Source organism: Buteo buteo, chromosome Z, assembly GCF_964188355.1.
Source record: "Buteo buteo chromosome Z, bButBut1.hap1.1, whole genome shotgun sequence".
NCBI classification, from domain to species: domain Eukaryota; kingdom Metazoa; phylum Chordata; class Aves; order Accipitriformes; family Accipitridae; genus Buteo; species Buteo buteo.
In genome coordinates this window covers 13,871,849-13,887,728 of record NC_134204.1, presented here as the reverse complement: position 1 = coordinate 13,887,728, position 15,880 = coordinate 13,871,849, and the positions used below count along the sequence as shown (strand labels likewise).

At 37.8% G+C, this 15,880-nt stretch overlaps 1 protein-coding gene across 3 annotated transcripts in view; it reads left to right on the top strand.

The window, feature by feature from the left end:
* Window positions 1-14,920, top strand: part of NADK2 (NAD kinase 2, mitochondrial) — a 34,572-nt gene extending 19,652 nt beyond the window's left edge. The window contains exons 5-12 of one of the 3 annotated variants that reach the window (XM_075021393.1): window positions 166-249; window positions 2,723-2,859; window positions 3,896-3,974; window positions 6,369-6,464; window positions 8,651-8,706; window positions 8,790-8,843; window positions 9,298-9,421; window positions 12,090-14,920. In XM_075021393.1, coding sequence (XP_074877494.1) covers window positions 166-249; window positions 2,723-2,859; window positions 3,896-3,974; window positions 6,369-6,464; window positions 8,651-8,706; window positions 8,790-8,843; window positions 9,298-9,421; window positions 12,090-12,228 — 769 coding nt within the window. In that variant the 3' untranslated portion in view covers window positions 12,229-14,920. Of the gene's footprint in view, window positions 1-165; window positions 250-2,722; window positions 2,860-3,895; window positions 3,979-6,297; window positions 6,465-8,650; window positions 8,707-8,789; window positions 8,844-9,297; window positions 9,422-12,089 lie in introns of all 3 variants that reach the window. The other 2 variants (XM_075021392.1, XM_075021394.1) reach the window with 2 other exon arrangements.
* The last annotated feature ends 960 nt before the right edge of the window (window positions 14,921-15,880 follow it).

The window sequence follows — 15,880 nt, the reverse complement described above, 5'->3', positions numbered from 1 at the left end:
CACCCCATTGCTGATGTGATATTATGTAGATTCATAAAGGTCAAAGTGTAGCTTTGCTTTGTGTAACAGAAAGAGATGTTTGTTTTGTTTTGTTTTGTTTTGTTTTTTAAAGGTACCAAATCTTAATAGTACGGTGTCATTTTCATTGTCCTTTTTTGCTACCAGATCGGAAGGTCACTTATGCTTGCCTGTGAGATACACGCACTCGTTCCCTGAAGCACTACAGAAGCTTTATCGTGGTGAGTTCAGGTAGGATTCACTGATATTTGGTTTTCCAAAACTTATTATGATTGGAAAATACTTAATGATGTGCAATCCCTAAGGAATAGACAATGCTTAGTAAAATCTTAATGTCTCAAATCATGAATCCTGTGTAGATGTTCACCATGTTGAAATACGGGTTTGTGGTCAAGAGTGAGATTGGAATGCAAAGGATAAAATTGCCAGTTCCAGCAAAAAGACTTTTGTCATGGCCTTCAATAATTGCTTTGCTTTTCTGACTTAGCAAATTCATAAATGAGCAACTGCGTTCTTGTAAAGGGTGTATTGGTTTACATATTTTAACACTCGAAAGCATATGTAGTACTGTGATGGGCCATACTAATAGAAGCTAATGAAGCCTATACAGACAGTTAGGAAGTGGTCAGTGTGTTGCATCTGGGGTTTTGGTGATTAAGGTAAAGTGGCTTCAATTTTTGTAAACAGATTAGTGTAAGGCAAAGCTTTTCTTTATGCTGAAGATAGCTTGATGTTTTCAATACTGGCTATTCTTAAAATAGAAGAATCTCTCTTGAATTTAGAAGGAAGCAAGCTGAATTTTAAAGGACAGACTAGGGAAGAGTTTTTTAATAACTATTTAAAAAGAGACATTGTTCTGTGATATATTAACATTCCAGAACACTTCTACAATGGCAAACCATCAAACAGAAAGAAGTTGTTCCTGTGAAAATATATTGCAGTTGGGTTTTGTTTATACTTCTAGCATATTTAATTTGTAGCTTGAAGTCTAACTGTATTTGTGCCATAGAAAAGTTCTGAAATGAGGTGAATAGAGTCATCAGGATTGATTATAAATAACTGAAGGGGTTTCAGTAGGTATTGCTAAATGAAAAGGTACTTTCAACTTACATGTTCTGAGACTTCGAAAACAGAACCTTTTAACTACCCATCATGCTAAGTTGCTTAGGTAGAGCTGGTAGTGCTAATACAGGGAGCATCCCTTGATAACCTAGGCACTGCCAATGTTTTGCTGGATGCCATGTTATATTTTTGTTGCTGACACTCCTGTTGTTGCTCATTGTGGAGTTGAAGCCTCACCAGAGTAAAACAGAAAGGATCTCCCTGGTTATTTTTCCAGAATAATAGGAATTGATATTCCTAAGCAAGGACCTGAGCGGGTGTTTCACTTGGCAGTTCTCAGATTTATTTGGCCCTAAGGAAACTTTAAAATAGGTGGGTAACTGGGTCAGCCTGTCTGGAAGAGCGTCTGATGGCTCAGATTTGCTTAAGTATGGTGAGGTGCCAGAGTCTGGAAAAGGGGGTTTGTCTTTTCCCCTTATTCTTGAAGTGTGTGTCAGTGCAACAATCTGTGTAAGCACTTACCTTGTAGTCCTGTGAAACAACCAACGTTATTGATTTATAAAGGACAAACTATAGCAGGCTACCCATGTTTCTTTTTTTGATGATCAGTGGTGTAACAGGATCTCAGAACAGGGGTATAATAGGGGTACAGTCCCATTTTCTAATGTTGTAGGGCTTTTGACATGTCCTAGCAGGAGTATTGTAAGGAGGCTAGCATAATGATACTCATTGTGTGCTGTCTGTCTGACTACCTAAAACCATACTTGGAATTTAAGGGCACATAGGTAGTTATACTAAGGATGTGTTGAATGAGGCTGTACAAGGATGAGAAGGAGGAAAAACTAGTAGTCATATAAAGCATAAGTCTTCCTTGCTGTAATATCAGGAACCGTGTAAGCTGGTTACTGTCACCCAGATATCAACAGTATGAACTGGGAAAAGATGTCCTCATAACACTCCCTTGTGATTTGCTTTCTTAATCAAAACCGCTATTACTATTTTGTTTTATACAATCTCTAAATTGTACGAGGAAAAAGGAATTGATACCTCTTCTAGGAAAAAATAAAAAATCTGAATGCTGTAACAGCTTAAGGAAGAATGACATTTACATCCTTCTCTTTCTTCATTTGAATTCCTCTTAAGCATCCTAAACTTCCTAGCCGAGGAGAGATTCTTAAAATGAGAGGATACTTGTGGCCCTTTTGTATAAAGGGGTGAGTAGAGCTGCTTTTCTGGACATCTACAAATACAAACAAAAGATGGTAAAAATACGGCATGTATTGCTGTATAAATTCTTGAGAGCTTGTTCTCAAAATTACAGCATCAGTCATGAATTCTCAATTTAGGATCTTATGCCTAAAAAGATGAGTTATCTATACTGTTTGTAGACTACTTCTGGCCAGTGTCCTCTTAGTTTACACATTCAAAAAACATTAGGTAGCAAATTGGTAAGTGTATTTACAATTTAATATGATTAACTTTCTAAATTTTGAAATGATAGTGGAAGTGTGAAATGTGACTTGGAATATATCTAACTTTTAATCTTAAGATGGTCTGCTTTGAGAGTGAAGACACTCTGATCCTATCTAATTCTGTAATGAATATTTCAGCTACTGATACCAACTTCTTTCTTCTCTCTAAGGTGGCAGTGGCGGCAAAGAATCCGACTGTATCTTGAAGGAACTGGTATTAACCCAACCCCTGTAGATTTACATGAACAGCAGCTAAGCCAAGAGCAACACAGCAGGGCTCACATAAGTGAAAGATTCCAGGATCAAAGTAGGTTAAAATCTTACAAGAATATAATCACTTTGCTATGATAACTCGGAATAGGAAATAAAGATTTGTAAGAATTGAAGTCTTTGAAGTCTGATTGTTGTATTTGAGAGGCAGGGAGAGACAGCTTTTGTTAGCTGAAGACCCAGATTAAGGTTTTTTAGAAAAAAGTATTTTTTGTTTCTATATGTTTATTCTGGACTGTACGCTTAGAACCAGTTTTTAGTATTAACAGTTAATTTAGAGATGTTTTTAAATAGTATTATCTGCTGGCGAAATACCTGAACTTTTTTAAATGCTGTCTCTTAGGGTTACTGTAGGTTGGGGGTTACCACATGAACATTTTACCATGCGTTCAGCTGTTCCACACTAAAAGCGTGTGTGCGTGTCTGCACACTCTTAACTTCTGCTAAATTTGAGGTAGTTTACTTCACAATTGAAAAAGGTGGTCACAGACTGCCAGCCATCAAATGAAAAATTAGAAGTGAGAATCTCTTCCTCGGTAATTCTTCCGTCATCAGACACCTTTGACTGTTTTCTTTATGATGGATTGAGGATGCATGATTCTATCCTTAACCTGTGTCTAGCACTGCATTTCCTCACTGAGCCATCCTTAGTCAACATGAACAATTTCTTAATCCCCCTTCATTACCCTGTGGTATAAAGTCTAATTCTTTGAACTTTATCAGAAATGTCTGTTAAGTCACTGTCAGTGAATTTAACTAGGGTGGAAGAGTGACTGACAGAAGAGAAGACCTCAATCTGCCTGGTTGCCCATGAGTTTTCAGGGAAAGCAATGTCTGAATGTAAGTGTCATTACCTTATTGACCTTGGTTCAAATATTTGTAGTCTCCAGTAAAGAACAGTGACTGGCTACAGACTGAAGCAGTGAAAAATTGAGTCCTTGAAGAAAAGGGAGCACTAGGTCTAGAATACAAACCCAGGCAGCAGAGTGTGTCCTTCAGTGAGTTGTGGATTGTTTTTGAAAATTTGGGATTTAGAACCATGATTCAAAACTTGTTATATTCAATATCTGCAGGAGCTGACATTTCTGGTCCACATCTTTTACCAGTGAGAGCACTCAATGAAGTCTTCATTGGGGAATCTCTTTCATCCAGGTATGTTTAATTATTTGTTGTTGCAGCAAGGCACAGTTGACTTCATTTCTTTTTATGACATTGCAATGGACAATCAATGATGGGATGTCTTTGCTGTCAGTTTTAGTTCTAGTGCATGATTATATAACACTGATAGTATTGTTGCTGATTACAAAGTGTATTTTCAGAGATGTAAGTGTAGTGATGTTAATTTCTGGTTTCCCACCTTCCTGTCTGGCCATTCTTTCATCTTTCATTATTCCTGGCGGTTTTCTTTCCTCTTCATTGTTTTTGTCTTTTTGTGGTTAGTTCTTATGTAACCAAATGCCTTCAGTTACTAACGTTATAGTGGATTGCAGATTTAAATGTCTGTCATTAAACTTCCTCCTCTCTTGCATCTCTTCTGAAGTATCTTTTCATAAGCTTTTAGCATGACCAAGCAGAAACAGCTTTTAGCATGACCAAGTACTTGTTTCCCTGCCTCTCTGTCATTAGATGCAAAGGTATCAGCCTGCCTTTAGCAGAAGCTTTGTTATTGTGGGAAAACACTGATCTCCTTGTTTTAAGAAATGAGTTTGTATCAAATCCTGGTACTGCGTTATCCAGGATACACTTAACTGTCCTTTCTGTCCTGAAGATCAATGCATTTCTGCCAGCCAAACAGTAACAAGAAGGATGTGGGGAATGTGACTGGGGCTGTGGGAAAGGAGTTAGAACCTGATCCTTGGTCAGGATTTGGCCAAACTTTTACTTGTATTTTATATCCCTTTTCCCTTTATTCTGTATCTTTTTTTTTTTTTTTAACTTTAGAGTGTAACATCTTCTTGTGTTTGTACAGTGCCTGGGACACTGTGATTGCTGCTGGAAACAGTATAAATGTTCCATGAGTGCTTTATCTTCCATCTGGACTGCAGCCTCAGACTGGCAGAAGGAATTAGTCTCAAAGAGATACAAATTTTGCTCTCCACTAAATCAAACCTAATTTTTTCAAGATTCTAAAAAGTTTCTTTAACATACAGTGATAGAGGAACACAAAGCTGCTTTCCAACACTTTATAATAGCTCTCTACTTCTGAGTGTCACAAATACAGTGTGATCTTTGGTTCCAGTATATTTGAGAAGCATTGAGGAACACAATGCCTGTAGGAACAAATCTCTAGTAATAAATATTGTGTTAATAGGACCTTACACTTGGAGACTTAAATAATGATGTCACACAGATGAATCTTCTGTAAGGTTCAAATACACAATTCTGCTGTATATTAAGACAAAAAGCTTCTTCCAAGGTATTATTCTGCATGTCAGTTAAGAAAACAAGGAAGTTGAAGGAAAAAACCCCCACCTTTCATACCCAGCTTGCAAAAATTATCTTAAACTGAATCAGGCTGTGCACCTGTGTTCTTAATTTGCTTGAAGTTCTTTCATCTTCCCATCTTCTCAAGAGTGAGTACACAAAATGCCCTCCGTTACTAAGAGTCTAAACTGTTTGACACCAAATACTCAAGAGGTGTTTTCCTAGTTGATCCAGACTAAAACATTCATCACCTAAACCAGCTCAGCTGCTTTTGTTAAGAAAGGTGAAACTCAGTCATGTTGAACACAGTGAATGTGGTGTTTTTCTAAGAGGGTATCTATTAGTCTGAAGACTCTGTCCTATACTGCTTGAATTAGGCACAATGAATATCAACAACTTTAGTTCATAAATATTCCCCTGGATGTTCTGAAGCTTACAGAGTGAGACTGTCCAGTCTCGCTAGGCCTAACATTAGGAATCCCCTGATATATGAATAATACCATGGAATGATGATTGTGCCCCAAGACTTACTACATTGGAGTTTTAGGAAGAATTTGCCCTGGAGAGAAAAGTAAGCCTGCTGACTGTTGTAAACTAAAACTGTTCATGAAGAATCACAGTGGATTTTTAATTACTGAAGTGATCAAGAATTCAGCTTGAAGCCATGCTATTACTTACTGACGTTGGAGTGCCTTACCTCTTAGTATTCCCTGATGTAATTTTATGAGACCCAATTACAGCATAAACACAGTTTTTCGGTAGTTCAACAGTTATGCAAGTAAGGTAATGTATTTGTAGTTTCATTTTTAAGTCCAGCAAACCCTGCCTGTATACAAAGCTATTCCCAGGTGAATTGTGCATAATTTAATAAGAAAAGTGGCTGCAGAAAAACTGCCTAAAAGTTCATGCTGCAAATCTCTTTTGTCCTTTATAAAACCTGCTATGAAACAGTGAATCAAAAGCGGCTGCCAAATCGGAAACACTGCAAAGCCTGTGAAATTGTCATCCAGATTTGAAACTAGCCCCTCTAAATTTTTATGTGCCTGATAAGGCTGTGTGTTCTGTCTTATTCAGGGAGAACTTTAAGTCCTGCAAACCCAGTTTTAAATTCTCGCTTCATAGGGCCTCCTATTATGAGATATCAGTTGATGATGGTCCTTGGGAAAAACAGAAGAGTTCAGGGCTTAATGTGTGTACTGGAACAGGATCAAAAGCATGGTAAGTACATGTTCCTGCTTTGATATAAAATATCACTTCAGATAAGATAGATAGACCTATTTTGCTTAAGCATCTTGTCCATACTGAGACTCTCTTGTGCCATGGGTAAGTCAATGCATGTCAGTTATGTCCAAATACTCTTGCTGTCAGTATGGTTCAAAGCTCTCTCAGGTGTGTGAGAAGAGCAGAGCACCTCTCACTTGTAGGTATGGAGAGAGGAGTTGAAAGGGTGAGGAGGTGAGGCATTGAGACAGAAGTTTACCTTAGGTGTGATTTTGGTGATGCATGCTGCACATGGAGATGAATGGTTGGGGGTGGTGAGGGAACAAGATTCTGCTCGGACTTGCAGAGCGTATTGGGAGGATGTCTGAACTACTCTTGTGGGCTAAAATTAAAATGCTTACATGAAGTAGCTGAGAAAACTTATAAAAATCTAAGCTCTAAGAAGAATGGGAAAACATGTACTTGGAAACAGTGTTGTGTTCTCTGGCTCATCTGCTGTCCATTCTCCTTCCAAGCCTCTTGCCTCTTTCAGACTTAATTGAAAGGGCACCAGTCTCTTTGCCAAAATATTCCCATTAAACAAAGATGGGCATATCTAAGCAGAGCTGTGCTAGTTTAATCAAAGGGGTAAATTATCTTAAATTCAGTTTAAACAAGCTGCAGTACTGCATGTAAGTCTAATCAATTTAGTTTTGAGATGTGAAAGATGTGTACAGTCAGAGCCTCTTTCATTTGGAAATCTGGCTGTGCTTATAGTTTCAAGTTGTACAACAGGCCCAGGATTTACGTGGCAGGCTAAGATGAACTAAAACTGAAGCTTTTAATGAAATTCAGAAATGAATATTCATGCTGTAACCATGGTTACTGGGTTTTACTCTTCATTGTAATTCAGAATTTTGTATTCAGTCAGCATAACTTAGTCCTGGAGGCTGCCAAGGATGAAATTGGCAGACTGCTAGGGGAACTTTCCTAGTGTTCAGTACCTTGGGAATGTACAGTCTTAGTTCAAAGCTGTTCTTATGCATTTCATTTGCTTATACACTCTGTACTGAGCAATCTCAGAACCAGGGTCCAAACTCCAGGATTTCCCATCTCCATTGCTGTAATCAGTGTGTACTGCTGGACTTCTCTAAACTGAGGCCAAGCCACAGTGGAGTGATCTTCCTTAGCCTGTGGTTTAGGGGCTTTCGTGGGATTTCAGACCTCCTGGGACTGAGAGGCATTTAAATGTTCAAGTGCCTCCTTCAGCTGCCAAAACTTGCATAAAAGGCTATCTATTTGAGAGGGAGAACAATTTCAAACTGCATCTCAGTTTCTTGCTGGCATCTGCTCAGGCTTGCAGGTAAGCAGTAAGTGTAAGACAAAGAGCCTTGGACAGCCACCCTCAGCAGCTCTGTAGTCTGTTAGATGTACAGTGGATGTCTGTTGCAGTCTGAGGTGTTTTACTGCCATGATAGAAGTGCTGGACTGAGGATTTTAAAGCTGTATTGAGACCTGGGCAACTGAGATGTTCATGGTGCTGCTGCACAGAAACTGTGATTAGTACCTAATGCCTTTTGAGCCTGGGCACAGGAGGGAGACTTTTTTTTGAGTTTAGACTTGGTTCACACTGAGGCTTTATGCTGACTTCTTGTGCATCCAAGCGTGGCAAATGCAAAAGTGTCTGATCTGACTGTTTCTTTTCTATATACGCTGATTCTTGTGAGATTCAAGCCCACACCTTAGGGTACAGACAAAGTGGCATAATATTTGTAAAAAAGTTTCAGGTCCCATCAGTGAGAACTAACAGAAGGAATTAATTAGTAAGAGGTGTCTAGAAGGGATAAGAACACACTCAATCTGTAGAAATGTCATGTTTCAGTTTTTTTAATGCAGGCTTAAATCAGCAATTATTGGTGTTTTAAGGCAGGAGGATTATTGATAAGGAGACTACATGCTCTTCTTTCCTGAAGACTTCACTTAATGGATTATTAAGGTTTGCAAAGCCACAGGTAGATTTAAGGCATTATTTTGAAGAAACTGATGTCATGTCACACTTAATAGCATTCTTTATTTTTTTTTCTTCCTGATGTTAAACATAGTTCTTCATCTGTATGCAAGATTTTTTGTTTTGTTTTTGTTTTGTTTTGTTTTGCTACCAACTTATATTGATTAGCAAATGAGACTTCTACTTCTCTGTCTAGGTCCTATAATATTAACAAGGTAGCACATCAAGCTGTTGAAGAGATCCTTAAGATCGGTGAGTGAACAGTGTGGCATTACTGGCCAAGTTTATAGAAAGATACACCTATCTAATTGGGGCTCTTTCTCTTGGCTCAACAGCTAAAAAGCATGGAAGTTTGACTATGCCATTGAACACGGAACTAGTACAAAAAGGTTAGTGAAAAAAGCAAGATTTCTTTAAGGTATCTTAACTTTGACTAGTTCATTTTGTTTGTACTCATACTCAGCACTGCTTTTGGTATTTTAGCACTCTTGCAATATTAGTCTTTCTTACAAACGTTATTTAGGCACTTTTGGTGAAAAATGTCTGACCTGATATGAAGGCACTTACTTAGACTTTAGTATGTATAGATCTACAGGAGGGTTTCAGTTCTAAGATTGGAGACACTTAATCACCTGAAGAGAGCTGTTGAGTATTCGTCATGCAATAGAACTGAAGGGAATCTTCTGTAAAATTGATTTTTTTTGCAGGTGAAGGCTATTAAACATCTGGGAAGACTCAATATTCCCTCTTGGTAGGGAAGCTGCTCTTTCCTGGGGGCATGCGTGTTTCTGAGAATAACTAATTTTCTCTGGAAAAACTAATGGCTGATTTCTCTATTTACAGTAACAAATGATTACAATGAGTCCCTGCTCTACAGTCCAGAAGAACCAAAGATGTTTTTCAGTATTCGAGAACCTATTGTAAACAGAGTTTTCTCAAGTAGCAGGCAGCGTGGCTTCTCTTCAAAGTAAGTGTTGGCTGTAGCAGTCACTGAAGAGTTATTTAATTCTGTGTATTTGTCAAAGTAATAGTCATAGTTTCCCTTGAAGTGTTTCAACATCCAGTTTGTGTTTTGAGGGGCTCAAGTATTGTTCTCATAACAACAGGAAGAAAAAGTTTCCAAGTTGTGTTATGCCTTTTAAATGTTTGATCCATGCATAATCTTACAGAATAAAAGAATCTCACTGTGCCCAGTTTTGGGTGTGTGCCATTTCCCTCAGTATGAGACACAGGCATTGACAAACTGGAGTGAATTCAGGAAAGGGCCACTGAGATGATTAGGGGGCCAAAAAACATGGTGTATAAAGGAGAGGCTCAAATGGTGCTTTTGTTTAGCGTGGAGGAGACAAAACTGAGCAGGGTGGATCCAGTTAACTCAGGAGACTGAGTTAAAGTCTTTTCAGAGCAGAGGCAACAGCCATGATGTTTATAGGATGTAAGATTCTGATAAAAAAAGGGAATTTTTTTTCACAGCAAGAATGGTCAGGCAGTGGAACAGGTTGCCTAGAGACTGCTATCACTGTCCTTGGAGGTACTCAAAACTTGTCTGGGCAAGGGCCTAAGCAACCTAATCTGTCTTTGAAGTAAGGCCTGCTTTGAGTGGAAGGTTGTACTAGGTGCCCTTCCAAACTAAATTATTTGGTAATTCAGTCATTTTAACTTAGGGCACTTGCTCCAGGGGAGGTTTAGATTAGATATTAGGAAAAATTTCTTCGCCGAAAGGGTTCTCGGGCATTGGAACAGGTTGCCCAGGGAAGTGGTTGAGTCACCATCCCTGGAGGTATTTAAAAGACGTGTAGACATGGTGCTTAGTGGCGCGGTTTAGCGGTGGGCTTGGCAGTGTTAGGTTAGTGGTTGGACTTGATGATCTTAAAGGTCTTTTGCAACCTCAATGATTCTATGATTTTGTGATTTTTCTGGAGCTTGCCACAATTAAATATAAACACATGCTACTGTTAGTTATATGTTCAGAATAGCTATGCTGAGAACAATACAGTATCTCAGTATTAATTAAATGTTAATTCAACCTTTTATATCAAAACAAATGTCTAAAGGAGCTCTGACTCAAAGGAGACCCAAGTTCTGCTCCTTTTGAGCCACATCAGTGTTACAACATTTTGTGACCTAGTAATAAAGGACATCTCTGGCTACTGGGACTAAATATTACATATTTGATGCCCACTGTGGATGTGTCATGTCTTTAAATGTTTACTGCTTCATAGTCATTTGAATGCGGGAGTTCTTGAGTAAATCTTAAGAGATAGTAATGAGGAGAGGTTAAAATAGGAGCAAATAACTGCATTTTCATCGATGGATTCTACAGGGCTAAGACTTGTCTTATTTGGAGTCCTCAGCATGGGATATACTATAAAAACTATACTGCATACTTATGAGGGATATCTGCCCATTTTTTCTCTTTTAGGTAGAATTTGCTGCCTGTCACAGTTGATCTTTAGCTCTTGATACTAGACACCTCCCCATTGCTGTTCTGTATCTGACATAGTAGCTACCCAGAACGAAATGGAGGAGTAGAACATGCCTCCACATTCTTCTGCAGTGTCCAGACTTGGCTGTGTTTCAGTCATGCACAGGCCAATTAAGCTTTGACACTGTGGCTGTGCTTCCAAGCTTTTCATGTTTGTGAAAGATGTGTCTTCCTGAAAATGTAAGTCACTAGATAATTGTTGATTAAATTTTGGAGATCAAAATATTGTCCAGATCAAAGCCTAAGTCAGAAGCAATCAAGCATATCCATAAGAGACTGCAGTCTTGCAGCTGTTTTGGCGTAACTATTGGTTCCCATCTAGCAAAAAGAAATGAAAAAAGTTTGAAGAACTCTATTTAATAGTGTTCTCACTTTCTACATATGTGAAAGGACGAATTCAAATGGTTGAGTCAATTTTCCTTTTAAAGGTAAGCGAAGAGGAAGATGGTTAGTAGCTCTATTCTGTCTTGTCCAGCTCTAGAAGACCCACCTTAAATTTTATAAGCTTAAATTTATATTTATTAGCTTAAAGATACAGTAGTCAAACTCTAATATTGACAGTAATATACTGCAATATCCATTTATGATGTTGCCTGACAAGCATTCTGATCTTCAACTTTGTTTGAAATGACATTCCCTTCTCTCTGTGAATGACTCATGTAACAAAATAGACTGTATTAATATCTAAATTATTTGAATCTTAAGCATTAATAGTTGAAACTGCATGTTCTACTTAACATGAAGACCATACATTAGAATCATAAGTTAATTGAAAACTTTTCTGTGAAAGATTAAGTAAATCACTATTAAATGGGATCATCAGTAGCTTTCTTTGAAAAATACACCTAAACTGCAGCTTTTGGTATCAAGTGTTATGTTATAGGCTGTTCTCAGACTCTTGGAGCAATAGTGTCCATTTGAACAAGTCCTTAAGTCTTCTCTGGACTCACTGCTAAGTCTATACAAAGTACTGATAGGTTGGGGGATTCTAGTGCTTAGTAGTACACTAAATTCTTCTCTAAGAAGAAACATTAAGCATTTACTGACTCACACAAAGGAATGTCCAAGAACCAGTCTTACTGTTCAGATAAATGAAATACTTAATTTTTTTAAGCTATTTCGTGAAAACTTATTTTTTGGGTTTTTGCAGAGTCTGTGTCCGTTCCCGTTGTTGGGATGCATGTATGGTTGTAGATGGAGGAACATCTTTTGAGTTCAATGATGGGGCGATAGCTTCAATAATGATCGATACAGAGGATGCACTGTGCACTGTTCTGCTGGAAGAATGAAGGACCCTAGCATCTTCTGCTGAAACAATTCTGGATCCAGAGAGGGAACTCCTGGAGATAGACAGCACATCACAATGCTGCATTATGTTGGAAGTTGGCCTTTTTGTATGCAAAAGCATTCGGAAGAAGCTTGAGATGCTTTTCATTCCTTTGGGTTGGGGAAACCTTAGCCTGATATTTAAGCTCTTTTTGTGTCTGCTGTAAAAGAAATGTATCTGAAGTCTTACCTCTAACTTCAGTGAAAATTGACATTTTAACCTGTAAGGCAAGCATGGAAGAACAGGTAGATGGGTTCAAGTATTAAGTCAGTAGCATTAAATATTCAGATGTACAGTTTTTTTAGTAACAGTCTGGGACTGATGAAACTAAACACCTTCATACATACACTTTTGTAGAAAAGTTGACTGTCAATCTAGCAATTTGATGAAAGGATATATAGATTTTCGTAAATCCTGATGTTGACATAATAGAAATGGAAATACAAACCTTTTGTATGCTTTTCAAAAATTTTACAACTTTGTAGTTTCATACAACTTGTGACAAATTTTTTTTCTTCTCTTCCAGTATTTTTTCTACTTTGTAGATATACATCAGAAGTAAAAGTCTGGTTTAATCACATCTTGAATGAGGTAGCTCTTACCTTTTCTCTTTGGCTAGAGAGGGACTTGAAACCCAAGGGTTTTCTTGAGCCCTTTGATAGGACTATACAAACTACAGAAAACATGCTGAAGTATGATATACTTCTTCACTGGATGGATTAGCTGGCTAGCAGGTGTTCAGTCGCAGTAGTGCACGTAGGTGGCTATCATTGAGAAAGGTATTTGGCCTTGTTAAGTTGAATGGTTTGGAATTTTATGTTCTGAATTTCTTTATAATTGAAGAAGAATGAGATGTGCTGGGTGCTAGTACTTTCAGCACAAGTTAATACCTCTGTCTCTCACAATTTTCCAAGTATGTCTTTTTAACTTCCCCAGCAATCTTTAAGTCCTATGCTGAATTCTACTGATATTTAATTGGCAACAAATTAATTTTAATTTTACATGCCTCTGATCATGTGTTAGGTAAGCAAGTCAATAACAGGAAAAAAGCTCTGATTATAGAAGAGGAAGTTACTTTTTAGATAATGTTTTAGAGAAACTGTGAACTATGACTGCCCTTGAAAGTCTCTGCTGATAATTGCATAGATGGGAGGGCAGAATTTGGCAAAATGAAGATTGCTACAACAGGAACTTTTCTGCTACATGACTTGAAACAAATGGGTTTTCCCCTATCTACTACAGATCTATTTCCAAAAGTGAGTTTTCTTCAAACTACTTTTGAATGAAGAGACTTCTGAAACAGATGTTCTCAGGTCTAATGGAAATGTTCTCCAGTGTGGCCAATCAGTGTATTTATTGCCAACCACAAAATGTAAACTGATCTTTATAGGTGGGGGAAGTGGATAAAGGATTTTTTCCTTCTACTACTTCAGTGTTTGTATTCTCTAAACCAGAATTTAGAGGAAATTTATTTGACCAGACCGTTCAATTCTAGGAAAATGTGATACTGATGGAGCTTTTTGAATAAGCTAGCACTGTTTGTGTAGATTTCACCTTTTAAGTGTGCTGCAGATTGAATTATTTACACTATCTGCTTGAGTTATCATGATTATAGACCAGAAGGGGAAAATGAAAGTAGCCAAATACTCTTTCAAAACTTGTTAAGTTCAGGAACTATCAGAATAAAGCTCTTAATGTCAAATAATCTGCAAAAGTGGTCTAAAGGTAAGGATGCAAAAGACTAATCTTTCTTTAGAAAGTTGGCTGCACAGAGACTAGGGTGTTTTAGTTACTCCTAATCCATCTGTAACCAGCTAAGGATGATTTATGTGCCTCTGTCTAGTACACTAGTCAATATGTTGTTAAGATTCAAAAAAACCCAAACAACCCACCAACACCATTAACACTAATTTATGACTTCCTAGGACTTTGCTACTGTATTAGATGAGAGGTTTATGTATTGAAAGGGTCCTTGAATACCTGCATAGACAAATTTACAGTAGAAACCCTGTCCCTGACTCACTTAGAGACATTTGTGTGCTGCAATGTTTTAATGGAGACTGATTAGTCTGATCAGGGTGCATACCTCTTAAAGATGCCTGTCATTCCTTATTATGAATGCTGAGACTAAAAGGCAATGTTTTCAGGCCCTACAGACCCAAAGTACGATCTGGTTTAGGGCTTATTAAGAGATTCACAGTCAAATTCCTAACTTACTTAAACTAGAAACCTGACCTACTCATGAGTGGCCTCTACTGGTTTTGTCTATATTTAATTGCACTTCTATTGAAGCATTTACTGGTGAATGCTTGATTTAAATAACTAGAATGAATCAGAGATCTATAATAGATAAACAGTAAGCAAAGAATTGTAGAATCCTTTTTAAGGATCCTTTATCACAAAGGATTGCCGTACAGACAACTTACCTGGTAGACAGTATTTTGTGACAGGACTGAGTATTGGTTTAACACTGATTTCATCTGCCTGGACTGGCAGTGAACTCTGCACCTCTTCTACCTGCTGAATCAAATCCATGGTCTTTTCATTGAGGCCAGTCCACACTGTGTTCTGCTAAACTACACCTGTCATTCTTTTTTTTTTTCCAAAGTGGTGTTTTTACATTATGTAATAAAAATAAAAAAACTTAACAGATAGCTTCAGCTGTCCTGTGCCTTATTTCAACTTTCTAAAGTGTTTCACGTGCTCAGCTTCTTCTCACTTACTGTGCAGTTTATTTTAAATAATGGTTTCTAAGCCTTCATGCTTTAGGCAAAATGCAGAGACCTACCTATGTAGCTGGTTTTGGTATGGATTGCTCGGAGCTACCAAGTAACTTTTTTTACTTAGGAAGAGGTCGGTGGTGTGTCCAGTACAGCTGCCATCATAACCAACAGACAGAAACATTTGTCCTCTTCCAACACTGAACCTGGTACTTAAACCAAGTTCAGGACTATTACTTCTAGCTAAAGCCATGCTACTGTCTCAATTCTGTACAGGGTTTTAAAGCACAGTCTATTAAATGCTAGATGTATTGGTGATAACACCCTGTCCACTAAACCACCATTATTCAGACATTGCTTGGACAAATGTAATTTTTTCACCCATAACACAAAGCTGGTGGCAGGTCAGGGAAAGTGTTGTCACATCCATCAGTCATTTTGTACAATATAGCAATTCCTTAGATCTTTACTAAATGCAAGAGAAGTTGTATGGAGTTATATTGTGCATAGGAAGAAGCAGCATTTACAGTAGTGCTGTGCTGCAAAGACTTACTTTTTTCTTCAGGTAATTTAAGGCATAAACCTAAGGCTGCAAACTGCAAAGCAGTAGAATATCCAGTATCCTCCAACCTCCCATCACTTCTCCACTCCAACTTTCACAAGGTATGTTGCCCATTAACTCTTTGAAGGGGCACAAGCCCATTAGTGACTGAAGTGTTACTTATGCTTGGTTAAATTTAATAAAAGACAATATACAACAGATTTAACAAGACAATGCTGTATTTATTATACTATAGAAACTCAAGTTAAATATCAAATTGTAGTACTCCTACAATCTTTCCACAGTATTTAATCTGTTCTGTACTACCAGGTACTTATTCCTGAACTCTTCTT